Source organism: Mobula birostris, chromosome 3, assembly GCF_030028105.1.
Source record: "Mobula birostris isolate sMobBir1 chromosome 3, sMobBir1.hap1, whole genome shotgun sequence".
NCBI lineage: Eukaryota > Metazoa > Chordata > Chondrichthyes > Myliobatiformes > Myliobatidae > Mobula > Mobula birostris.
Genome location: NC_092372.1, coordinates 197,165,844 through 197,193,063, shown reverse-complemented (window position 1 = coordinate 197,193,063; position 27,220 = coordinate 197,165,844). Strand labels below are relative to the sequence as shown.

At 41.5% G+C, this 27,220-nt stretch overlaps 1 protein-coding gene across 7 annotated transcripts in view; it reads left to right on the top strand.

The window, feature by feature from the left end:
• The first annotated feature begins 1,491 nt into the window (after positions 1–1,491).
• The window catches only part of pard3aa (par-3 family cell polarity regulator alpha, a), an 881,596-nt gene continuing 855,867 nt past the window's right edge, over positions 1,492–27,220 (top strand). For 4 of the 7 annotated variants that reach the window (XM_072253985.1, XM_072253984.1, XM_072253981.1 and 1 more), the window contains exon 1: positions 1,493–1,926. In XM_072253985.1, the coding sequence (XP_072110086.1) occupies positions 1,807–1,926 (120 nt within the window). In that variant the 5' untranslated portion in view covers positions 1,493–1,806. Of the gene's footprint in view, positions 1,927–27,220 lie in introns of all 7 variants that reach the window. The other 3 variants (XM_072253986.1, XM_072253983.1, XM_072253982.1) reach the window with 1 other exon arrangement.

Genomic DNA, 27,220 nt, shown 5'->3' with positions numbered 1-27,220 from the left:
CTACTTCCGGAAGATTATTTATGTCAGCCCAAGACATCAACTCATTTCCATAGATGCTGCCTGGCCTGCTGAGTTCCTCAAGCATTTTGTGTGTATTACTTTGATTTCCAGCATCTGCAGGTTTTCTCTTGTTTATATTCCAAAATTGGAATTGTCTTGTTCAAGTTTGAATCATCGTCGAAGAGAAGAATGTTGATGCTTAGTTAACAGTAGACACAGAAAACAATCAAATTGCCTGATAATAACTTTAAATCCATTTGCTTACGTGGAATGTGCTGTTTGGGTAACTTGGCAATTAAAAATAATTGTTTGAAAATGAAACAGAAGAGGTCAGCAACTGAGGATCTCTCTAAAGCATATGACAATTATTTGTTTTAAAATGATGTTATTTTAAAATACTGAGGGGGAAGAAATCATTTCCCCCTTGAGAAGATAGCTAGAAATGGGTGGGTTGTTAGTCAGATATTCTAAGAATTATCTAATGGTCAAGATATAAAAGGGAGCCATTTGGCCTGTCATGTGTGTGATAGTCATAAAAGGACAACTGAACCTAATCCCACCTTGCAGCACTTGCACGGAAGCCCTTCCAGTTGTGCTTCTCAGATACATCTCTGAGCTCTGTGCCTTGGGCATTTCTGTCTCTGACTTTCTTCTACTTAGTAAATTCAGCTTTGAGATACGATGGATTGTCCATTCCCTCCTTAGATGCTGCCTGATTCAATAGTTGCTTCAGCTTTTTGTGTGTTGTTCCAGATTCCAGCATCTGCAGTCTCCTGTGTGGACAAAATATTCATGATGAGCCCTGCCCTCATACTCTGCCTCAACACATAAGTATATTTTGCATAACTTCTCAGTTGAATAAAATTGGCCTTACCCCTTTGCAATTTTTCACTTTTGTTTCCTTTACTAAATCATAAATTGTATCCTTCTATTCTTATTCCTTAGTCCTTCTGTCAGGTTGCTCCACACTGGTTTAGAAACTTGGATATATCTTAAAATTTTGGACTCTTGGAACATGAATTGCTTTTTACGGTTGACAACGTAACATATTGAATCCAGTGTGAAGACGAGTGGCAGAATCTGGAGTCAGTTGAGGGAAATGCGGGAAGTAGAATAGGATATTAGTGAAGGTGATGCCGAAAGGCACGTTGCCGCGCTGTATGACTCTAAACCGCAGAATATCTTTTCCATTGGTCACCGGATAGTAACAATCAACTGCTCATTTTATTTCCCACTGGGCCAGGATACTGAAAAGAAACATCTTGTTTCTGAAACCATCCAGCACGTACTTCAGGCATATCGTAATATTAAATCTGGCCAAGTTAATTTTGTAAAATCTGCCCCCGAGAGTGCAACCTCGTTGAATATGTCTCCGGAGTGCGGATTGTCTTCCGTACAGATTTGGGGGCTGGCAATAAATGCATCGCTTTCATTTGTTTGGCTTTGGGAGGGTGGCAGTACAGGGAACGGCCAGAGTGTGGAGACACTGGGTGGCGCCCTGTCCGCTCCCTGGGCTCAGGCTCGCCCTGTGTGGGAGCTCTGCGCTTGGTTCCCACAAATAGGAACAGGTGGCCGCAGACGGGCAGGCAGAAGCGCCGAGCGCAGCCCTGCTTGCATACTCACCATGGACCCCGCTTCACTGCATACGCGGAGGGCCAGAGTGGACTAAACACAGGCTGTGCGCCCGCGAAAGCAAGGGAAGATCGTTCTCGTTGCTTATCTTTCTGGGGGACTTGGATTTACGGACCGAAGCGACCTTACAGATATAGATATTATTTATAGATACGTTTCTCTGGAAAGGGGGGAATGAAAGTGACCGTCTGCTTCGCGAGAACCAGGGTGGTTGTCCCTTGCGGAGATGGAGCCATCACCGTGCACAGCCTCATTCAGCAAGCCGTCACCAGGTATCGCCGAGCCATCGCCAAGGTGAGTGCGGGAGGAGAGAGGCGGCCGTGCGGCCGGACGGGGAGGCTCGGATCCGGCTTCGACACAATGTAGCGAGCGGCCGCACGGGCGGGTTCCTTCATGTAGCCAAGAAGCAGCCGGGAGCAACATGGCGCTCCTTGATAGTCAGGCTGGATACAAGGTTTCACCGTTTAAGGGCGAGTGGAGAATTAGAGGGGGGAAAAGTATAAACTGGAGATTTCAAATTTCCTCCCCATCCCCCCCCCGTCACCTCTCCCAGCCAAGTTTGAGACGTAAAGTTTTGGGTAACTTTGTCTCACGAATGGTTTTCCGTTTGCCCCCTTCAACTCTGCCTTTGCGAGTCTTTTTTTTAAAGTATACAGTGCTAAGAGGTGAGCAGTGTGGTTTGAGAATTGGGAATCGCAGTGAGGCTGACTCAACTCCAGCCCGAGGCTTTCCTGGGAATGGAGGCCGCGGAAAGTGCCTGCCAAGTGTTTTGACAAGAGTTTCTGGCTTGAACATTTTCAGGCGAATTATTAATCCTATAGTTCAATCGTAATTGTGAGTTAAATCAAATTGTGCGATGCCCATTGTGGTTACCGACAGGAACGAATGTCTTTTTCCCCCACATTTCGAAGGAAGCTTGTCACTGAGACGATTAGATTAGCTGGACCTCCCAACCTTGCTTCTTAGGAATCCAGGGCCACATTTTCAAGAGTTAAGTAAAATAATAAAACGGAAGGTTTATACTTGGTTAGCAACAAAATGAAGCCCTTAACGTGTTTTAATTTTAACTGGTATCGATGGGTAATTTACATTCATCGTATTAGTTAGTTGATTAGCAACACGGAATGTGTGCTGCTGCAAACGTTGTAGGCCGGGGTCCACTTTGTTATTAAAAAGTATGAAGAGAATAAACATGTATACACATCATTTTCAGGTCCATTAACAGACCGTAACTCTTGTTGCAGTTGCGAGACTTAAACGTTGTTGATATTTCTTAAAAATGAAATGCACTTTTATCCATAGTAATAATCAATATCTGTTCATTTTGGTGTCACTGTGACTGTATGATGAGCTGAAGCAAAGCTGAGACAAAGGTTGCACAATTTTCATGACCCATTCGATTATTTTGAAACACTTTGAAACGTTGTAATTTGATATTGCCATGATGTGCATTTAAAAAGAATCATTTGATGAAATAATGTTTTTTCATTGGGGCAATGCTTTTGCTTTACCATTGGCAGCAATCTTGTGTTTTTTTGAGGGAGAGTGGCATGAGATGGAGAGAGGAGGAATTTTTTATGTTGACCACTCAAGTTCTTTGTTGGATGAGGAAGTTGAGGTTTGGGTTTGGCTGAATTATTAATGGGAAGAATTAAATTGCTTTCTGAATGGTCTAAGACTTAATCAGTAACCCTGATCCAGAGCAGCCTATAATCAGATAAAAGTTGCAGTTTGATGTACATCTTTGTCACTGTTTATCAGTCAAAAAAGCTAATTAGCAAGCAATTATGTGTTATTATTCGTGGATGTAAATTGTACTTAATTTTGTCACTGTGTGTAGGAAGGCAGCGATTCTAGACTATACTAGACATTTAAAATATTTCCTCTGTGCAAGAAATGTCAAAAGTTTTAAAAATAATTGGCCCAAAAAGTGTTTATTTCGATTGTTTTTTAAATGTACCAACACCACCTTAATTTGTCACCCAATATGATTTGGCAGTACATGACTACTTCAGTTATTTTGTGAATTTAAGATTTTCCTCATGGAGTAGTTAACTAACTTATATTTTAATATCAAAGAACTCAATTCCTATTTGCAACGTGCAACAGAGCATTTTGCTGTGTCCTTCCAGCATTCTGTGTGTTGTTCAAGATTTCCAGCATCTGCAGAAACTCGTTGTATTTGTGATTTTTTAATTATCCTTCAAGATTTGGTGTGAAATAACAAAAGCTATGTTTAATGTGGTCAACGAACATTGAAAAATTATTGATTGCTGTTCAGGTAGAAAACAGGTTTTAAATCTAGATTTTTAATTGATGGACAAATTGATTGGTAGGGTTTATATGTAAAGGTAATGAAAATAAATGCAATAAGATGATAAATTGTGCTTAATATTGGCTTGGAAGGAAGGAGCTTGTTAAAATGTAATCTCTACATAAATACAGGTCTCCTGGGATGACTCCAAAACATTTTTCCAATATTATTACTTTTGCAGTACAGCCACCTTTGACAAGTTGGGAATGGTGGCAGTTTTGTGCACAACAAAATCTCACAAAATAGTGAAGTGTAGACTTTGTGGTGGTGATGTTGATGAAGCATTTTGGACACTATTGGTGACCTCATTATTGAGATTTCATTTATACAGATTTTCCCACCTGAAAATGACAGCTATTGTTAATTACAGCTGAGTGTATCTAAGTGACCATGCGAGAGTGAGTAAGCTGCAGGGCCACACAGAAAGGAGACGGACAATGGAAGTTGTGGAATGGATCTGCTGGACCAAATGGATTTCTATGTTGTTGAAAGTAAATCACATTTAATAATGCCGATTTGAAATCTTATCCAGGACAACCCAGAACTGTCCCAAAGGGAAGATTGAGTTTTCAGTAACTGATGGGCGCTGAATACAGTGAGCGTACTTTCTTACTATATGAAATGAAATAATTTGATCAAGGAAACAAATTCTGCTTAGATTTACTGGAATGCATTCAAGTTAGAAACTGTTAGAAATTGTTTCAATGGAACAAAAGGTTGCATGAGGGTATAATATTTTATAGTTTGGATGTGTAAATAGTTAAAGCCAATTTTCTTTGGTGAATGGTTTGCATGAAATAGTACTTAGTAATGGGGGTTGGAATGACTTTACATTGCTGCATTCTTTTGAAAGAAGACCTGTCAGGTTGACTGTGTGCTAGTGTTGCTGCACCCCTCTGACATTCCATCTAACCGCATTGCTATTCTCTTCAAGATGTTTAAACTGCTGAATGCCTTGCCAGAAAATAATTTTAACATTAATTCAGTGTCCTCACTTAAGTGAAAGTTAGATGAATGTTTAAAAAATTTGAAAAACTGAACACTCAATATGATATCCAATGTGTACATGTGTGGCCATTATTTTCCAAGGCCCACTTGGGTAGATGTCACCTCATCTACCAACATTATCAGTACCAACATTTTCAGAGAAACTACTCAAAGGTGGAGTGCCTTGCTCGAGTACACGCTTAGAAGAAAATTAACCTAAGACTAAGGCTATGTCCACACTAGACCGGATAATTTTGAAAATGCTGGTTTCATGTAAAAACGATAGGTGTCCACACCAAGCATTTTTGAAAATACCTCCGTCCACATTAAAACAGGTATTTGGGCGAATCCCCTCCAACTGGGCATGTGCAGGACACATCTACAGAAAACAAGCGACATGTTTGGTGTCGAATCTTGCTGTGAAAGTGTGCGTTTGTGCAGTTACAGACTAGAAAAACTTTAAAGGAAATTGCCAAACGATGGGCAGCTGTTGGCTCTCGTGCAGGAGGATTTACAATTTAAAAAAAACAAATACTGGAGTGTATGGAGGCAACCAACAGGGAGTTCACGGACAGTATGACCCAGCTGATGACGAACATTGAAAAACTAACTAACTCTGTTGCATTAATAAAGCACCTTGTTAAATGTATAAAACATGTCTGCATCAGTGTTATCTTGTATTTCCATACAATGTTACATTAGGCTGTTACACATCTATTGTCAGAGAAGTACTTGTATAAATAGGTAAACCACCTTCATACAAGCAAGGACAGAAAACAGGGTGAAGTGAGTATACTTATTTATTCAGTAAGCTATGGGTCAAAGTATTTGGTGAGTACATTTCTAACTATTCTGGCTTCAGTCTCGTTGCCGTCTGTTCTGAAATTGTTAGGTTGTGTGGAGGATTGCGTTCAAGAAAACAATGAAATGCTGCGCTGCCGCCATCTGTTCCGGCTCGTATTGACAGCGTGTTTAGAAATCTCTGGTTACCCCGTCCACAATACTCTGTACAATTGGTGTTTTCAAATTTACACATTCTGGAGGGCGTTTTAGAAAAGCTCCGTTTTCGGGGGAGGAAAACACCGTTTCAGTGTGGACGGAGGGTCAAAACAAAGAGGAAAAAGCTTCGGTTACGGATTATCCGGTCTAGTGTGGACGTCGCCTAAGTTATTTAGATAAGGAGCAAAGGAGATAATGAAGTGTATATTGTGTTAAAGTAGCGCATTTTTTTTTGCATGAGCACATAAATGACCACACTACTTACATTTTCAATCTTTTGTGATTTGGGGTGTAGCAGTTTGTTATTTTGGATTAAATGGCTAAAGACACAGCAAGCTGTTCTTGTCATTGTAGTGGTATTTTTAACTTGTTAGGCAGATCTTCAGTAATTTTTTTTGGAATTGATGATTAGCGTTTGGATCTGAGGCTCAGCTTTGATTTTACAAAATGATTTTAACTTCGAAACCCAGCTTCTCTGCAAAGAATACATAATTCATCTTAACAGATTAGGTTTACTTGCAATGTATGACTATATTATACCTGAACCCTTGTTCAAAATATATTGCTTAGTACATTGTTTTGATATTAATTATGTTTGAAATTGCAGCTCTGCAATATTGATTCATGGCAATTTCAAACTGCGGTCTTCACCTGCTAGATTTTCATACTTTACAGTCACTAGTAACTTTGCGTTTAATTCTAGGATGTGAAACATTTGGAGGGTTATCTTCGTTTGTGTCTTCTTTGTGCTTTAGTGTATCCTGGCTTCCTCAAACCAGTTGATTTTTTACATGTATACTTCCCCTGAAAAATTATTTGACCCTGTAATGAATGGACCACTGTTCTAACACATCTGTGCCCCAGAATTATATTTTAGTTCCTTCAAAACGTAGTCTTCTTCCGAGTTGATTTCTCTACTGGTAAGTTAATTTGTTAGCAATTAGTTGGTTCCAACGCACATACGTTATATTTGTCTCCTAATATCCATCAATACATATTACACATAATCAATGTCCACTTTACACAATACACCAACTGTTCGGAGTTGTATTCCAGTCCAGAGGGAAAGCTATAAGGCAAAATAACTGGGCATATTAATTTGATTCCCTGTCATTGTAGATGCATAGGATGAAATAGAGCAGTTCCATTCATTGGGGTCACTTTTTGGTCCTTGGGGGTGAAAACATAGTGATTAGCACAAACTGATGCCAAAATTGGTTTCTGTCTCTTGTTTTGCCACAGCTATTATCTTGATTGGATGGAGAACATGCTAACTGGGTAATTCTTGTACTCATTTTCACCTAGTTGACATTGCAGTAGCCAGAATCGTGTTTTAAATCACAATGATTGGTGGAAAAATACTTCCTTTTAATGTTTGAAAGGTTAACAGGTTGTTGACAATATGGATACTTCGCTTTATTTTGCTCCAGTTGCATGGAATTTCTCAGGCACATAATTATAGAACAACAAAAGTTAGTTAAACCATCTGTTCAATTGCTTCCAGTAAACATGTTTAATTTCAATCCAGTGGTCTATCCATACTGATTAAATGTCCTGAAAGCCTCATTAAACTGTAATGTATTTTGATACTCACCCCATCCATCCGTCTACTGCACAACACAATCGAAATGCTTGATTTCTTCATTCATGCTATCAAAATGTAAGTCCATAGACTTGCAGAAGGATTTGCGTGTTAAATCCTTAGAAAGAAGTGAAGTAGCATAAGAAGATCTCGAGTAATTGAGTGGAGTTTAAAAAAACTGCAAGGGAAGAAGACCCTGATGGAGTTATCTGTAGGCTTCGGAACTGTAGTCAGAATGTGATATACAAGTTACAACAGAAGATAGAAAAGACATATAAAAAAGGCAATGTTATGATTGTCTTGGAACATTTCAATATGCTGGTGGATTGGGGAAATCAGGTTGATAATGGATCTCAAGGTAAGGAATTTGTAGAATGCCTACAGGATGGCTTTTTAGAAGAGTTTCTGGTTGCACCCACTAGGTGAAGGGCAATTCTGGTTTGGGTGTTGTGAAGTGAACTACATTGGATTAAGGAACTTAAGAAAAGGACCCCTTAAGAGGCAGTGATCCTAATATGGAATTCGCCCTGCATTTGAGATGGAGAAGTTAAAATTGGATTATTATTGGTATTACAGTTGAGCAAAGGAATTACAGAGGCCTGAGTGAGGAGCTGGACAGATCTGATTGTAATGGAACACTATTATAGGTGATAGAGCAGCAATGGCTGGAGTTTCTGGGAGTAATTCAGAAGACATCCCAAAGAAGAAGTAGTGTTCTAAAGGGAGGATGAGGCAACTGTGGCTGACAAGTGAGGTCAAAGATTGTATAAAAGCAAAGGATTGCATACAATATAGCAAAAATTAGTGGGAAGCTGGAAGATTGGGAAGCTTTTAAAAACCAACAGAAGACAAAAAGAACAATAAGGAGAGAAAAGATGAAATAAGAAGGTAAACTAACCAATAATATTTTTTTTTGGATGTATAACGAATGAAAGAGGCAAGAGTGGACATCTGACCACTAGAAAATTATGCCAGAGAAGTAGTAATGGGGAACAAAGAAAGAGGGGACAAATACTTCAGTATTTTACATCAGTCTTTGCTGTGGAAAATACTAGGAATACTGTATGCCAGGAATTCAAGAGTGTTGAAGCAGAAGTGGTGTAGAAGTAGGAGAAGGTGGTTGGGAAGCTAAAAAGCCTGAAGCTAGATGAGTCACCTTACCAAGATGGACTACACTTCAGGGTTCTGAGCATGGTAGCTGCAGAGGTTGTGCAGACACTAGCAGTAATCTTTCAAGAATCACGAGATTCTGGAATGGTTCTGGAGGACTGGAAAATTGCAAATGTCACTCCACTGTTTAAGGTGGGAGGGAGGCAAAGGACAGGAAATTGTAGGTCAGTTAGCTTGATTTCAATGGTTGAGAAGATATTGAAGTCCATTATCAATGATGAATTTTCAGGCTACTTGGAGGCACGCAACAAAATAGGCCAAAGTCAGCATGGTTTCCTTAAGGGGAAATGTTGCCTGGCAAATCTGTTGGAATTCTTTGAGGATAGACAAAGGAGAGTCAGTGGATGTTGTATACTTGGATTGTCAGAAGGCCTTTTCAAGGTGCCACACATGAGGCTGCCAAATAAAATGGTCCGTGGTGTTACACAAGATTGACTGACTGGCAAAGGGCAAAAAGTGGGAATCAAGGGGCTGCCTTCTGGCTGGTTGCTGGTAACCAGTGGTGTTTTGCAGGGGTTGGTGTGGGACTATTTCCTTTCATGTTATACGTCAGTGATTTGGATGAAGAATTAATAGGTTTGCGGACAATGAAGTTCAGCTTTCCCTAAAGATTAACATGCAGGTTGAGTCAGTAGTAAGGAAGGTGAATGCAATGTTTGCATTCATTTAGAGAGAATTTATAACAAAGCAAGAATGTAAAGCTGAGACCTTGTAAGGCATTGGTCAGACTACGTTTGGAGTACTGTATTCTGAACAGTTTTGGGCCCCATTTGTAAGTAAGGATGTGCAGCATTGGAGAGGGTTCAGTGAAGGTTTACGAGAGTGATCTTGTGAATGAAAGGATCAACCTGTGAGGAGCATTTGACGGTGCTGAGTCTGCACTCAGTGGAGTTCAGAAGATTCAGGTGGGATCTCACTAAAATGTATCAAATTTTGAAAGGCCTTGATACTGTACATGGAAAGGATGTTTCCAGGAGTGCCGAGGACCAGAGGGCATAGCCCAGAATAGGAGGACATCCCCTTAGAACAGAACTAAGGGGACATTTTAGCCAAAGAGTGATGAATTGTAGAATTCATTTCCACAGATGTCTGTGAACGCCAAGTCATTGGGTATATTTAAAGCAGAGATGGATACATTTATTATTAGTAATGATGTCAAAAGTTACAGGGAGAAGGCAGGAGATTGGGATTGAGAGGGAAAATAAACCAGCCATGATTGAACGGTGGAGCAAACAATGGGCTGAATAGTCTACTTCTCGTATGTCATTATGGTGTTACTGAAACGATACAATTTACCAATTAAAAATCAATATAGTTTCAATTTAAGCTGTAACCAAGAATCTTTTGAATAAGCACAGTGTTCCAAACTGAGCATATTTCTGAATCATTTTAATGGTGGATTTGAACAGTGATTCAAATCGGGATGTAGCATTGGAGAATGAAGTCTGGTGGTCTTCAAGAGAGTCAACTAATTTTTGTCCCTCCTTTTTTACATAATTAGTGCCCCTTTCATCTTTGAGGTCTTATTTCTTCAGACAATGTATTTTAAGAGGTGTGGCTTTTCTATTTCTTTCATATATTATTTTAAAATGATTAATACCGAAACTACAAGGCAAATATCTTGCCTGTTTAAAAAAAAATGTTGCTTTTATCTTCACAAATCATGATCTCAGATCCATTACAGTGCATGATGTGTTAAAAATAACTAGTTGAATTAAATTGGCTTGTATTAGATATAGCTTAATTGGAAAATTACATGCAAGAGAGGAAATTCTTTTGCGGTGGTATACTGTCTTATTTTTTCTCAGATAACTTAAGATTTGGTCGTGTATATTGTTGATTGCTACAGGGAAGGAAACTGATTTCCTCTTCAGATCTTTTATCTTCACTTTCTGTGAGTCACTTGTTGGCTTTTTATCACAGGCTATATAGAGTTTAGTGATCATTGAGGACTGTCATTCCAAAAAGCTTATTCAGTGCCATTTTGTGGTGAGGTTGTTGCAAATCATATTCTATGTCTGGTTATATAATCATCAAAAGTACTGCACAGTGGGAGGCTACTTGGCACTTCGTGTCCATGTTGTTGGTGGGTTAAATTTGTACATTCATTCAACTGTATTTGTTGCGTAAAGAAATTAGCCGTTCATTATGCAGGAGTTAAAACATTTCAATAAACAGTGTTTAGGGCACGCAGTGTGAGCAGGAAAACAATACTTATGAGGAAGATGCTTTCAATTCATGTATGTACAGTATATACAGTTGGAGTTCTGTGAGAGAGCAGACCTCCTGAGCAGTGTAAATAGAGCTGGTTGCTAATGAAGACCAGGTTGTACTGCAAGATTGCATTTAGAGACTTAACTCTTTCCCTCCCATTTGCTGTCCCATGTAGCTAGAAGTTCACTCAAGGCCATTACTTTAGATTGCTTAAGGTTGATTTGTACTTCTGCGTCAAATCGACGCCGTAGGCTTCCCAGTGGGTGACTGAAGGGCAGGGAAGGAACTCTGGCCGCAATGCTTTCCATAAACCTTTACAGACCTCCAAAATTATGGAGGACACATTTCGCTTTTACGAAAAACGACGCTGGCTTTAAACTTGTTTACCCCAAGAAAGACTACCATGACCATGAAGCCTTGCACGGGCAGGTATGTGTGCATGCGCGACGTGCCGGAATTGCAGAGTGACGCAGACACACTAACGCACAAGTATAAATGCTCACAATGCACATAGGCCATTTGCGTAGGTTACAGCGTCCATTTGACGCATAAGTATAAATTGGCCTTTAAGCATGAGTAACAATGAAGGACGAGTAACAAAATGGGCTTGGCAAAATATACATCTGGCCATCACTGAAGAGATGAGGCGTATTCTTTGGCTTTGTTGGGACAAAAATGCAATGCTCGTAAACCGATACCTTGACTTTCCAGAGTTATTCTTTGAAGAATTTTGTTTAATCTTTTCATTTGAGATTTTTCAAAGTTCAAAATAAATGATCAAGGTACAAATGTATCACCATGTACAACCTCGAGATTCATTTTCTGCAGGGATAGTCAATAAATCCAATAGCCATAATATCAATGGAAGACTGTACCCAGCACAGCAGACAAGCATTGTGCAGAAGAAAACAAACTGTGCAAATACAAAAAGAAAGGAAAGAAGTAATAATAAATAAGCAATAAATGTCAAGAATATGACGTGAAAAGTTCTTGAAAGTGAGGCCATAGGTTGTGGGAATAATTCAATGATGGGTCAAGTAAATTTGAGTGAAGTTATCCCCCTTGGTTCAAGAGCTTGATGGCTGAGAGTAACAACTATTCATGAACTTGGTGGTGTGAGTCTAGAGGCTCCTGTTCCATCATCCTGATGGCAGCAGTGAGAAGAGTGCATGACTTGGGTGGTGAGGGTCCCTGGTGGTGGGTGCTGCTTTCCTGTGACAATTTTCCATGTAGAAGTGTTCAGGGGTGGGGAGCGTGTTAACCGTGATGGACTGGGCTGTATCCACTGCTTTTTGTAGGATTTTCCATTCAAGGGACTTTTGTGTTTCCATACCAGGCTGTGATGCAATCAGTCAATACACTCTCCACCACACAACTATAAAAGTTAGTTATTGTTATAGATGTCATGCCAAATCTCTGAAGGAAGTAGAGGCACTGCCGAGCTTTCTTCATAATTGTACTAAGGTGCTGGGTCCAGGACAGTTCCTCTAAAACGAGGAACTTAAAGTTTCTGACCTCAGGTCGTCTGATCGGATAACGCAGAATTTTAATTAATTTTATTTTCTGTGGAAGTAATGTTTCAGTGCCAAATTTCTGAAAATAAATCATATTTTGAGTTTTTTGTAAGCCAAGCTGGTAGCTGAAACATAGTTGGTTTGATATATAAGTAACACAAATGCTGGAGGAACTCAGCATGCCAGACAGCATCTATGGGAAAAAAGTGCGGTCAGTGTTACAGGTCGAGATGTTGACTGTTCTTTATTCAATAAATGCTGTCTGGCCTGCTGAGTTCCTCCAGCGTTTCCTGTGTGTTGCTTGGATTTACAACATCTGGATATTTTCTCCTGTTTGTGGTGTGATGTAAATGTTGAATACCCTTTGTCCAAAACACTTTGGGTTGGAAGTGTTTTGGATTTTGGATTTTTGGAATATGTAATAAGACAGCTTGAGACCGTCATAAATTCTGACTCTGAATTTATGTGCTACTGGTAAACGGTGTTTGTTCAATAAAGTAAAAATTATCTTTTCATGTATTCTTTTTGAAAATTCAATAAAAATTATATTAAAAAAAGTAAAAATTATTACATACCATTAATATAATGAAACAATAATATGTGCAGGGTAACAAAAGGAGCACAACATTGGGAGAATACCTGAAACAGTTGTTGAACAGCAGACAATAGCAGGCTTTCAGTCTCCATCTATGATGCCATGTTTCGATTAAAAGTCTTCAGTACTTTAGGTTTTTTTTTAGGTTTAATGTAAGGTATAAAAACAATTGGAATTATAGACTTGTTCTGGTGTTAGATTTTCATCTGCGACGATCTTCGCAAACTCATCAGTGAAATTCCTGCACTCATGCTGAACTCGCTGATTTCATCCACTTTGCCTCCAACTTCCACCCAGCCCTCAAATTCACCTGGCCCATTTCCGGCCCTTTCCTTCCTCGATCTCACTGTCTCTATCTGCGGAGACAGCTTATCCACCGATGTCTATTCTAAACCAACAGACTCTCACAACTATCTGGACCTCGTTCCACCCTGTTAGTTGTAAAAACGCCATCCCCTTCTCTCAATTCCTCCATCTCTGCTGCATCTGCTGTCAGGATGAGGCTTTTTACTCTAGAACAAAGGAGATGTTCTCCTTTTTCAAAGGGGCTTCCCTTTGTCCACCGTCAATGCTGCCCTCAACCACATCTCTTCCATTTCATGCACGTCTGCTCTTACCCCATCCTCCGGCTACACTACCAAGGATAGGGTTCCTCTTGTCCTCACCTACCACCCCACCAGTCTCCACGTCCAGCACATAATTCTCTGAAACTTATGCTACCCTCAACTGGATCCTACCACCAAACACCTCTTTCCCTCCCCCCCCCCCCACTTTCTGCTTTCCACAGGGATCGCTCCCTGTGCGACTCCCTTGTTCATTTGTCCTTCCCCACTGATCTCCCTCCTGGCACTTATCGTTGCAAGAGGAACAAGTGCTTCACCTGCCCCTACACCACCTCCCTCACTGCCATTCAGGGCCCCAAACAGTCCTTCCAGGTGAGGTGACACTTTACCTGTGAGTTTGCTGGGGGTCATATGCTGTGTTCATTGCTCCTGGTGTGGCCTCTTGTATATCGGTGAGACCTGACATAGATTGGGAGACCGCTTCGCCGAGCATCCACGCTCTGTCCGCCAGATCAAGTGGGATCTCCCAGTGGCCACCCATTTTAATTCCACTTCCCATTCCCATTTCGAGACGCCCATCCATGACCTCCTTCACTGTCGGGATAAGGCTGCACTTAGGTTGGAGGAACCTTGTATTCTGTTTGGGGAGCCTCCAATCCGATGGCATGAACATCGATTCCTCAAACTTCCGGTAATGCCTCCAACCCCCCTCCCTTCACCATTTCCCATCCCCTTGTCCCTCTCTCATGTTATCTCCTTGCCTGCCCATCGCCAATTGCTGGTACTCCTCCACCACCCCTCCACTTCTTCTTTCTTCCATTGCCTGCTGTCTCTTTCACCAAACAACTTCCTCGGTCTTTGCTTCATCCCTCCACTTTCAAGTTTCACCTGTCGCCTGGTGTGTTTGTCTCTCCCCTCCCCCCACCTTTTAAATCTACTCCTCAACTTTTTTTCTCCAGTCCTGCCGAAGAATTTTGGCCTGAAACGTCAACTGTACTTTTTTCCATAGATGCTGCCTGGCCTGCTGAGTTCCTTCAGCATTTTGTGTGTGTTGCTTGGATTTCCAGCATCTGCAGATTTTCTCTTGTTTGTCATCACTAAGTTTCTCTGCTGTGTTGATCACCAGACGCGTTAAAACCATAGAAACATAGAAAACCTACAAAAACAATACAGGCCCTTCAGCCCACAATGTTGTGCTGAGCATGTACTCACTTTAAAAATTACCCAGAGTTAACCATAGCCCTCTATTTTTCTAAACTTAATGTACCTATCCAGGAGTCTTTTAGAAGACCTTATTGTATCCGCCATTAAAAATTTAATGTTTAACAAATTTAATTCTGTGCCTGCTGAATATTCACAATGACCTTCAATGTTCAGTTTGTTGTGATAGATCTTTGCTTCTTTCATGATCAGCATACTGTGAAGTAGAATATGTTCACTCCGTTGATGAATCCATTCTTTCAATACACGATCAAGGTCTTCATTTTTTGCTCCAGGCAGTGTTTTACTATTTGTCATTAATTTCTGTTCATTACATAAGTGAAGTCACTTATCAGAGCTGTCTGTCATGTGCAGACACCTGTAGATCTCTTGGGAAACTTCTGAGCACCTTGCAGAATTTTCCATTTGCAACATCATTTCTGCGCTCGAAGTTTCGGTTTTTGAATTTTGGAATTTTGGATCAGGGGTACTCAACTTGTATTTTAGGGAAATCTTGTTCTGTTTGATTGTGATTTTATAATCACTATCCTGTTTACTTTGTTTTGTATTCAGTACTTTGACTAATGATAAACTAGGCAATGCATCACTTTAACAGTTATCTGATAAACAGATTATCGTTCAAGGGCAAAGAATTGTTCAGAAGTATTGGTCCATACACCTGTCACCAGGGCAAAATGTATAAACCACTCGCATGTAATTTCAGCTAAAGCAGTGACCGACATAAGAATGGGCTTAGCAAGACTCTTATTTTTCTTGGAGGACACAAGTTACCCCTTTGTTAACTTGTGTGTTTGAAAAAGAATTTGCATAAAATGCAACTGGTGGAGCTGAAGGGGTCTCGTTGGTTATGCATTTGCCTTAAACATGTCACTCAAGGGATGAGTACTTTAAAAGCAGACTTGGGAACAATACCTGAGCTAGCATTGTTGGGATGTGTACTTAGCCACAGGAAACTTGTTATTAATAAACTTGGAACTTTTAGCTTTGTGGACTAGTTCCTCTCACTATAACACCAAAATTGAGAGGGGGTTTAAAAGCAATTTTGTTCAGGAATTCAAGTCCAAGGATTTGGAAGTGAAGTTTAAGTTTAGCAGTTTGTGAGTTTGATGACTGAGTAACAAACAATATTGTGGAAGGATGGCTGGGGATGTCTTCAAGTGGTATGCTGTCTGTTGCTCAGTTTGAATGACACCAGTACAACTTAGTCCTAAACAAAAACTGGACATAAGAGTTTCTGGTGGAGGAGGGCAAGGATACCCATTCTCAATGAGAAAGCAGGATTTGATTTAGAGTATCCTTTAGGGACCCAATAAGAATGGAACGTGAAAACTCTAATTGGAGTTGTATTCAATTCAGAAAAGCCTTTTTTTGTTGCTGAAAATTGGTCATTGCAAGTTCAGGTCCCCTCTCTAAATGATCTAACTTCTCTCCTTGACCCTTTCACCTTCAATGCAATCATGCAAGAAGTATTGGTGTGTCCTGAGTGTTCAGCTGTATTCGGAACACAACCCAATGAAATGTAATGTGTCTGAGAGAGCAGGATGGAGATTGAGAGCCTCACCATCTAATCATTGAGTGACTCGACCTTCAACAAGTATTGAATATTGGTTTGGATTGATGCTGTTGCAGCAATACTCAAGTAACTTGAAACAGTTCTGTGTAACACTCACAACACGCTGGAGGAACTCAGCAGGTTGGGCAGCATCCGTGGAAATGATCAGTCAACGTTTCGGGCCAGAACCCTTTGTCAGGACTGAAGAGGGAAGGGGCAAAGGCCCTATAAAGGAGGTGGGGAGAGGGTGGGAAGGAGAAGGCTGGTAGGTTCCAGGTGAAAAACCAGTAAGGGGAAAGATAAAGGGGTGGGGGAGGGGAAGCAGGGAGGGGATAGGCAGGAAAGGTGAAGGAATAGGAGAAAACATAATGGGTAGTAGAAGGAGGTGGAACCATGAGGGAGGTAGTAAGCAGCTGGGGGAGGGGGCAGAGTGAAACTAGGATAGGGGAAGGAAGGGGGAGGGAATTACCGGAAGCTGGAGAATTCCATATTCATACCAAGGGGCTGGAGACTACCTAGATGGTATATGGGGTGTTGCTCCTCCAACCTGAGTTTAGCCTCATCATGGCAGTAGAGGAGGCCATGTATGGGCATATCCAAATGGGAATGTGAAGCAGAGTTGAAATGGGTGGTAACCGGAAGATCCTGTCTGTTGTGGCGGACGGAGCGGAGGTGCTCGACGAAGCGGTCCCCCAATCTGCATCGGGTTTCACCGATGTAGAGGAGGCCGCACCGGGAGCACCAGATGCAATAGATGACCCCAACAGACTCACAAGTGAAGTATCAGTTGTCAGCCTTAATTGGACATGATGAAGTGTAGCAATGCTATGGGAACGCTATCACCTCCCTGGCTCTGTTGCTACAATCCAACCAAGCAGACATGAATTTGAAATTGAATTTATTTAAACCTTACACCCATCCCACAACGTGAAGGAGTAAAAATCTTTGCATTATGACTGTTGCAATGTACAGACATGTGAATTTATAAGTCTAATGGCTTGTAGAAAGAAGTTGTCCTGTAGCCTTTTGGTCCTGGCTTTAATGCTGCAGTACTGCTTGTCAGTCGGAAGCAGCTGAAGCAGTTTATGCTGTTTATGGTTGGCGGGGGGGGGGGGGGGTGACTGGTGTCCCTGATGATCTTCCAGGCCTTTTTTATGCACTTGCTGCTGTAGGTGTCCTCAGTGGAAGGAAGTGCATGTCCACAAATGTGCTGGGCTGTCTGTACCACTCTCTGCAATGCCCAGCAATCCAGGTTTGGTGCAGTTCCCACTCCAGGTGTTGACACAGACAGTCAGGATGCTCGCAATGGTGCCTCTGTAGAAGGTCTTGAGGATTTGGGGGCTCATGCCAAACTACTTCGGTCGCCTGGAGAGGAAGAGATGCGGTTGTGCTTTTTTTTGCCACATAGCTGGTGTGTACAGTCCAGGTGAGATCTTTGGTGATGTGTATACTGAGGAACATGAAACTACTCACCCTCTCTACTGCAGTCATATTGATGTTGACTGGGGCAAACCTGTCTCTGTTCTTCCTGTAATCCATGATCAGCTCCTTTGTTTTTTGGACATTGAGGGAGAGGTTGTTATCTTGGCTGTACTGTGTCAGGGTGTTAACCTCTCCTCTGTAGGCTGTCTCGTCACTGCAAGATGACAATGTCGTGTCATCTGTGAATTTGATCAGTAAATTGGAGCTATGTGTGGCAACACAATCGTGGATATAAAGAGGGTAGAGGAGGGGACTCGGGACACAACCCTGGGAGGCATCTGTATTGAGGTTCAGAGAGGGAGAGGTGAGGGAGCCCATCCTTACCATCGTCAGCAATCCGGTAGGAAATCTGGGATCCAGCTGCACAAGGTGGGGTGCAGGCTGTGGTCTTTGAGCTTCCTGTCAAGCCTGGAGGGAATTATGTGTTGAATGCTGAATTATAGGAAAACCGTTCTAACGTATGAATCCCTCTTCTCCCAAGTGAGTGAGTGTAGTGCTGCGGCTCTGGTGTCATCGCTGGACTGGTTCCATTGGTAGGTGAATTTTAGGGGGTCCAGTTTGGACGGTAGCAAGCTGCAGATGTAATCCTTAACCAGCCCCTCAAAGCATTTGTTTATAATTGAGATGAGTGCGACAAGGCGCCAATAGTTCAGGCATGCTACCTTGGTTTTCTCAGATACAGGACCAATGACAGATGATTTTAAACAGGAGGGCACTACACACTGGGAGAGGGAGAGATTAAAAATGTCCGTGAACGCACCAGCCAGCTGTTCCACACACACTTTGAGGACCTGCTCTGGGATGCCAGCTGCTTTGCGGCTCTTGACATGTTGGAATGTTCGATGAACCTCAGGCTTGGAGGTGACCAAGCGTCAGGTCTCGTAGGTAGCTGTCCTCAGGGGTTCAGTCGTATCAGCCTCAGATGGAGTGTAAAAAACATTCAGCTTATCCGGGAGCAAGATGGGCAACTTTGGCTGTACTGCTGTGTTTCCTCTTGAAGTCAGCGATGGTGTGCAGTCCTTGCCATGCACTGCGTATGTCATTGTCACAGAATTGTGACTGGATTTTGTTCCTAAGTTGTCATTTTGCCACCTTGATGGCGCTAAGTAAAGCATAGTGGTATCTCTTGAGCTCCTGTTGCTCCTAATGCATATTTATGGCTTTTTATTTGTCTTTGTTTCTTGGAAGTTATTCAGTGTAGTTTAATACAGTGTAGCTACAAAGAAGGTGCACTGTAGATATATTATGCTGAAGCCCCCAGAAAATTCATCTTTGATGAGAGGCATTGATCATGTGGATAGTCAGAGGCTTTTTCCCAGGGCTGAAATGGTTGTCACAAGAAGACACAGGTTTAAGGTGCTGGGGAGTAGGTATAGAGGAAATGCCAGGAATAAGTTTTTTACGTTAGAGAGTGGTGAGTGTGTGGATTGGGCTGCCGTCAACGGTGGTGGAGGCGGATATGATAGGGTCTTTTATGAGACTTCTGGATAGGTACATGGAGCTTAGAAAAATAGAGGGCTATGGGTAAGCTTAGTAATTTCTAAGGTAGGGACATGTTTGGCACAACTTTGTGGGCTGAAGGGCCTGTATTGTGCTGTAGGTTTTCTATGTTTCTATGAAACTGTTGTCACCCTCATTAACATCTCTGTAATTATTCAGACAATTTGATGTGAAATTTCAGAAACAACAAATTTTACATTTTTGGTTGGTTCATTTTTCTTTTCATTGCTTTTCCTTTATCAAGAATCATAGTGTATTTTTTAGTGGTAATCAACCTGAAGCCATTCAACCACTGAAACAGAAAATACTGGAAACATTCAGCAGGTCGAGACAGCATCTGTGGAAAAGGAAACAGTTAACATTTCATTCAAATACCTTTTATTGGGAACTGGAAAATTTAATTTTAGTACACAGTGAAAGGGAGAGATGGGTTAGGATTACTATGGTGATATGACCTTATTAAATCAATTGATTGGAAGGTTAATGAAATTGAGAGGGAGAAAACAAAATGGTATGTGGAAGCTGTGAAATGCAGGACAGAACTATTGTATGGAACACAAATTAAAGCAATCTTGGAAATGCCCAGCCGACAAGTCAATTATGGTAAGAGAAAACTTTAGATGGATAACGTTACAGCAAGAAGTTGAAGAGCACCCTTGTGGCCATTCCTCTCAATAATAAGTATACCGTTTTGGATACTGTTGTGGGGTTGACCTCCCAGGGGAATACCACGGAGATTGGGTTATTGGCACTGAGCATAGGTCCTTGGTGCAGAAGGGAAAGAGAGAGAAAAGGAGAGCGGTAGTGGTAGGGGACTCGGTAGTCAGGGGAACAGAGAAGAGATGCTGTGGACGTGAATGGGACACCCTGAATAATATGTTGCCTTCCAGGTGCCAGGGTCAGGGACTTCTCGTCTCGGATCGCATCCACAACATTTTGGAGAGGGAGGGAGAGCAGCCAGATGTCTTGGTACATATTGACACCAATGACATAGGAAGTAAAAGCAAAGAGGTCCTGAAAAGAGAATTTAGATAGTTGGGTAGAAAGCTGAAAAGCAGGTAGTAATTTCTGGATTGCTGCCTGTGCCACACACTAGTGAGCGTAGATACAGGATGATTTGGCAGATTTGTGCGTGGCTGAGAAGCTGGTACAGTGGGCAGGGCTTCAGTTTCTTGGATCATTGCGATCTCTTCTGGGGAAGGTATGACCTGTTCAAAAGTGATGGGTTGCACCTGAACCCAAGTGGAACCAATATTTTTGTGGGCAGAGCTGTTGGGGAGGGTTTAAACTAATTTGGCAGGGAGGTGGGAACCAGAGTGAAGTGACTTGGGATAGGACGGATGGTAAAAAAGCTAAGATAACATACAGTCAGACTGTCAGGAAGAACAGGCAGGTGATAGGACATAATTGCAGCAAGCAGGGTGAGTATCTGCCTGAGAGATGCAGAATCAAAAAGGGGAGCAAATACAGTTTTCAGTGTTATATCTTTATAAGAGAGAAGGTGGGTGATCTTGTTGTACTATTACAGATTGTTAGGTATGTTATTGTGGCCATCACTGAATCGTGGCTAAAGGATGGTTGTAGTTGCGAGCTAAATGTCCAAGGTTATACTTTCTATTGGAGGAATAAGAAGGTAGGCAGAAGGGGTGGTGTGGCTTAGCTGGTAAAGAATGGCATCAAATCAGTAGAGATGTGACATAAGATCAGAAGATGTTGAATCCTTGTGGGTTGTGTTAAGAAACTGCAAGGATAGAAGGATCCTGATGGCAGTTATATACAGGCCTCCCAACAGTATTGCAACAGGAAATAGAAAAGGCATGTCATAACATTGCCCTTTTGACAGTCATGAGAGATTTCAACGTGTAGGTCGATTGAGAAAATTAGGTTGGAAATGACTTGATTTTGTTGAATGCCTACGAGATGGCTTTTTAGATCAGTTTGTCATTGAGCCTAAATGGGGATCAGCTATACTGGATTGGGTGCTATGTAATGAACCGAAGGTGATTAGGGAGCTTAAAGTGAAAGGACCTGAGGAGGTAGTGATCACAATATGTGACCGAGTTCGACTTGAAATTTGATAGGGAGAAAGTAAAGTCTGACATAACAGTATTTCAGTGGAGTAAAGGAACTTACAGTGGTATGAAAGAGCAGTTGACCAAAGTAAATTGCAATGAGATGCTGGCAGGGATGGCAGCAGAGCAGCAAAGGCGTGAGTTTCTGGGGAAAATGAAGAAGGTGCAGGATAGAAGTAATCCAAAAATGAAGAAATACTGAAAAGGCAAAATAGGACAACTGTGGCTGACAAGGGAAGTCAAAGCTAATGTATAAGCAAATGAGAGGGCAGACAACAAAGCAAAACCTAGTGGGCAGACAGAGGATTGGGAGAGCAACTAAAAGAATCATCAGGAAAGAAAAGATGAAACATGAAATCAAGCTAGCAAACAATATCAAAGTGGATAGTAGAAGTTTTTCAGACGTAAAAAAAACAGAAGAGATAAGATTGGACCATTAGAAAATGAGGCTGGAGAAATAATGGGGGCCAAAGGGATGGCAGATGAACTAATTATTTTGCATCAGTTTTCACTGTGGAAGACTCTGACATTGTGCCAGATGTTGAAGGGTGTGAGAGAAGAGAAGTGAGTGCAGTTACTATTACAAGGGAAAAGGTGCTCAAAAAGCTGAAAGACCTAAAGTACATAAGTCAGCCAGACCAGATGAACTACACCCTAGGGTTTTGAGAGAGCTAGCGGTAGAGAATGTGGAGCCATTAGTAATGAGCTTTCAAAAATCACTGGACTCTGGCATGGTGCCAGAGGACTGGAAAATCCAAGAATCTGAGATACAAAGGGACTTGGGAGTCCTTGTGCAGAAGAACCTAAAGGACCAACTAGAGAGCAGGCTACTCTAGACTGGGTTTTGCGCAATGAGGAAGGGTTAATTTGCAATCTTGTCGTGAGAGGCCCCTTGGGTAAGAGTGACCATAATATGGTGGAATTCTTCATTAAGATGGAGAGTGACATAGTTAATTCAGAAACAAAGGTTCTGAACTTAAAGAAGGGTAACTTTGAAGGTATGAGAAGTGAATTAGCTAAGATAGACTGGCAAATGACACTTAAAGGATTGACGGTGGATATGCAATGGCAAACATTTAAAGATTGCATGGATGAACTACAACAATTGTTCATCCCAGTTTGGCAAAAGAATAAATCAAAGAAGGTAGTGCACCAGTGGCTGACAAGAGAAATTAGGGATAGTATCAATTCCAAAGAAGAAGCATACAAATTAGCCAGAAAAAGTGGCTCACCTGAGGACTGGGAGAAATTCCGAGTCCAGCAGAGGAGGACAAAGGGCTTAATTAGGAAGGGGAAAAAAGATTATGAGAGAAAACTGGCAGGGAACATAAAAACTGACTGTAAAAGCTTTTATAGATATGTAAAAAGGAAAAGACTGGTAAAGACAAATGTAGGTCCCCTACAGACAGAAGCAGGTGAATTGATTATGGGGAGCAAGGACATGGCAGACCAATTGAATAATTACTTTGGTTCTGTCTTCACTAAGGAGGACATAAATAATCTTCCAGAAATAGTAGGGGACAGAGGGTCCAGTGAGATGGAGGAACTGAGCGAAATACATGTTAGTAGGGAAGTGGTGTTAGGTAAATTGAAGGGATTAAAGGCAGATAAATCCCCAGGGCCAGACGGTCTGCATCCCAGAGTGCTTAAGGAAGTAGCCCAAGAAATAGTGGATGCATTAGTGATAATTTTTCAAAACTCGTTAGATTCTGGACTGGTTCCTGAGGATTGGAGGGTGGCTAATGTAACCCAACTTTTTAAAAAAGGAGGGAGAGAGAAGCCAGGGAATTATAGACCGGTTAGCCTAACGTCGGTGGTGGGGAAACTGCTGGAGTCAGTTATCAAAGATGTGATAACAGCACATTTGGAAAGCGGTGAAATGATCGGACAAAGTCAGCATGGATTTGTGAAAGGAAAATCATGTCTGACGAATCTCATAGAATTTTTTGAGGATGTAACTAGTAGAGTGGATAGGGGAGAACCAGTGGATGTGGTATATTTGGATTTTCAAAAGGCTTTTGACAGGGTCCCACACAGGAGATTAGTGTGCAAACTTAAAGCACACGGTATTGGGGGTAAGGTATTGATGTGGATAGAGAATTAGTTAGCAGACAGGAAGCAAAGAGTGGGAATAAACGGGACCTTTTCAGAATGGCAGGCAGTGACTAGTGGGGTACCGCAAGGCTCAGTGCTGGGACCCCAGTTGTTTACAATATATATTAATGACTTGGATGAGGGAATTAAATGCAGCATCTCCAAGTTTGTGGATGACACGAAGCTGGATGGCAGTGTTAGCTGTGAGGAGGATGCTAAGAGGATGCAGGGTGACTTGAATAGGTTGGGTGAGTGGGCAAATTCATGGCAGATGCAATTTAATGTGGATAAATGTGAAGTTATCCACTTTGATGGCAAAAATAGGAAAACAGATTATTATCTGAATGGTGGCCGATTAGGAAAAGGGGAGGTGCAACGAGACCTGGGTGTCATTATGCACCAGTCATTGAAAGTGGGCATGTAGGTACAGCAGGTAGTGAAAAAGGCGAATGGTATGCTGGCATTTATAGCGAGAGGATTCGAGTACAGGAGCAGGGAGGTACTACTGCAGTTGTACAAGGCCTTGGTGAGACCACACCTGGAGTATTGTGTGCAGTTTTGGTCCCCTAATCTGAGGAAAGACATCCTTGCCATAGAGGGAGTACAAGGAAGGTTCACCAGATTGATTCCTGGGATGGCAGGACTTTCATATGAAGAAAGACTGGACTCGTTGGAATTTAGAAGATTGAGGGGGGATCTGATTGAAATGTATAAAATCCTAAAGGGATTGGACAGGCTAGATGCAGGAAGATTGTTCCCGATGTTGGGGAAGTCCAGAACGAGGGGTCACAGTTTGAGGATAAGGGGGAAGCCTTTTAGGACTGAGATTAGGAAAAACTTCTTCACAGAGTGAGGGCTGAATCTGTGGAATTCTCTGCCACAGGAAACAGTTGAGGCCAGTTCATTGGCTATATTTAAGAGGGAGTTAGATATGGCCCTTGTGGCTAAAGGGATCAGGGGGTATGGAGGGAAGGCTGGTGCAGGGTTCTGAGTTGGATGATCAGCCATGATCATAATAAATGGCGGTACAGGCTCGAAGGGCGGAATGGCCTACTCCACCTATTTTCTATGTTTCTATGTTTAACTTGCAGGTAGAGTCGGTGGTGAGGAAGGCAAATGTAATGTTAGCATTGATTTCAAAAGGTCTAGGATTCAAAGCAGGGTTGTGATGCTGAGGCTTTATAAGGTGCTGGTGAGGCCTCACCTTGAGTATTGTGGACAGTTTTGGGCTCCTCATCTAAGAAAAGATGTGCTGGCATTGGAGAGGATTCAGTGGAATTTCACAAAGATGATACTGGGAATGAAAGTGTTATTATATAAGGAGTGTTTGACAGCTCTAGGTTTGTACTCTCTGGAATTCAGAAGGATGAGGGGGGGATCACATTGAAACCTTTAGAGTGTTTGAAAGACCTAGACAGAGTTGATGTGGAAAGGATGTTTCCCATGGCGGTGGAGTCCAGGACAAGAGGGCAGAGCCTCAGAATAGAGAGGTGTCCATTTAAAACAAAGATGTGGAGAAATTTCTTTAGTCAGAGGGTGGTGAATTTGTGGAATTCATTACCACAGGCAGTTGTAGAGGCCAGGTCGTTGGGTGTATTTAAGGCAGAGCTTGATAGGTTCTTGATTGGACACGGTGTCAAAGGCTGGGGAGTTGAGCTGAGGAGGGGAAAAAAGGATCAGCCATGATTGAATGGTGGAGCAGACATGATGGTTTAGTTAACTCTTTAGCATGGGTGAAATAACCTTGTGTTGGAAGTGTTAGATGATGGTGTAATTAATAATCTATCATCTGCTGTGTTGCTGAGATTTTCCAACATCGGCATTGAGATCAAAACTGCAACATCTTGCCAATGGCAAAGAGTGTATATTTTGGATTTTAAGGCTTCTCAATGTTTCTATTTGTTTCCTACTTTTATATCAGACTAGGCATTTGCATTCTATTGATTTTGAAATTTTACACCTTTTGAACAGTTGATAGTAAATTTGTCAATTCTGCTCTCTGACAGTAAGCTATGCCCAGTGATTAGTTTGCAGTGACTATTATACTGGGTTTAAATGTCTCAGAGAGAGGACATTAATTGTCAAGCCAAAAAAAGGCAATTATATTTGGTTACAGTGAAAATATAAATGGTATCTTTCTTTGCGCCTACTTGCATGCCTCTATCGTTGTTTTATCTTTTTGGAAGTTTCAGTTAATACACTGTATTCTCAGCAGAAGAGGCTGAGAAATTGAGGAACAATGTTGCTATTCTTATGAACATTTTGCAGTTCTTTGCAGAATTTCTGGCAGTTAAATGGAGGTGCTTCAGTGAAATCTGTGTTGAATGCCCTCTTCTGTTGCAAGTTTTTTTTTGTTAACAATTGGATGATTTGTTGTCTGTCTTCTGTGGCATTGTGCTGATTTCCGGTATTACTGGTGCAAGGGACTTCTCATGATTATTTTGCCTATGGTTATTTCATATTTTAATCGATACAGATGAAGCAGCAAGTGAAATAGAAGGATGATTGTCGCACAATAAAAATGTAATATATCGATGATTATTGATATTTTGTAAAGGAAAAACCCTGAAATTTTTGTTTGTTTCATAACGCAGCAACTAAGTGCTTTTGGGCCACTTTTTAGATTAGATGTGGACAAATACAACATGAACACTGGAAATCACATCTTGGTGATTTGGGCTGAGAAGCCCAATGGGCAGAAGGTGATTAAAGATTAGCCTTATTTGTCATGTATATCGAAACATGAAGCATACACTGAAGCACATTGTTTGTGTCAATGACCAACACAGTCTGAGGATGTGCTAGGCATAGGCCACAAGTGTTGCCATACATCTGGCACGGACCTCGCATGCCCACAACTTAGTAATGTGCATGTCTTTGCAGTGAGAAGGAAACTGGAGCACCCAGAGGAAACCCATGGTCAAGGGGAGATTGTAAATTCCTTACAGGAATTGATCTCGGATCGCTGTCCAGCAAAGTGTTACATTAACTGCTACTGAACCATGTTGATATTTGACTAGTGCTGAAGCATAGTATTTACATTCATTTGAGAGGGGAGTTTGGCGTGAAACACCCTCTCGGGTCAGCTAAGGTTATTTGCTGAAGTATTTGGCACATGATGTGACCCCACCATTTTTTTTGATACTGTGCGAAAGATGTCACTTCAGCTTGTTAAAAATAGTTAGGAAACCAAGTGATTACAGTGCCCTTGTAAATGATTCCTATTTTACTGCAATGGAGGGAGGATTGTTTTCTGTAGAGAGGGTAAAGACAGACTTAATTCAAAATCAAGTTTCTCATGGCTGAATTTTCTGAAATTCTCTTCACTATTTTGAGAACTTTAGGGTCATATTAGATTCTGTGCTTACTGCATGTGAGCAATGTTACATGACGGAAAGGACAGAATAAAACATTCAATATTTATCAGTGGTGAGATTCTGCAGTGTGTTAAATAATTCATTAGGCAGTTCATTCCAGGTGCTCCCAAGATTGGCACACATTTTGCTTTTGTATCAGCATGGAATAAGGAAATAAGTTGAAACTCTCTCAATAACAGCAGGCCTTAATTAACCATATGTCAGCAACATTTAAAATTAGTTTTTTTTGCCTTAGGCTAGGTCAGAATAATTTTGCTGCAGCTAGAATTACTTCACCCACAAATACAAAGGAAAGTTCGACAGAATGAATTGCCTGACCAAGTCTTCAGTTTGGGGGACAAATTATAATATA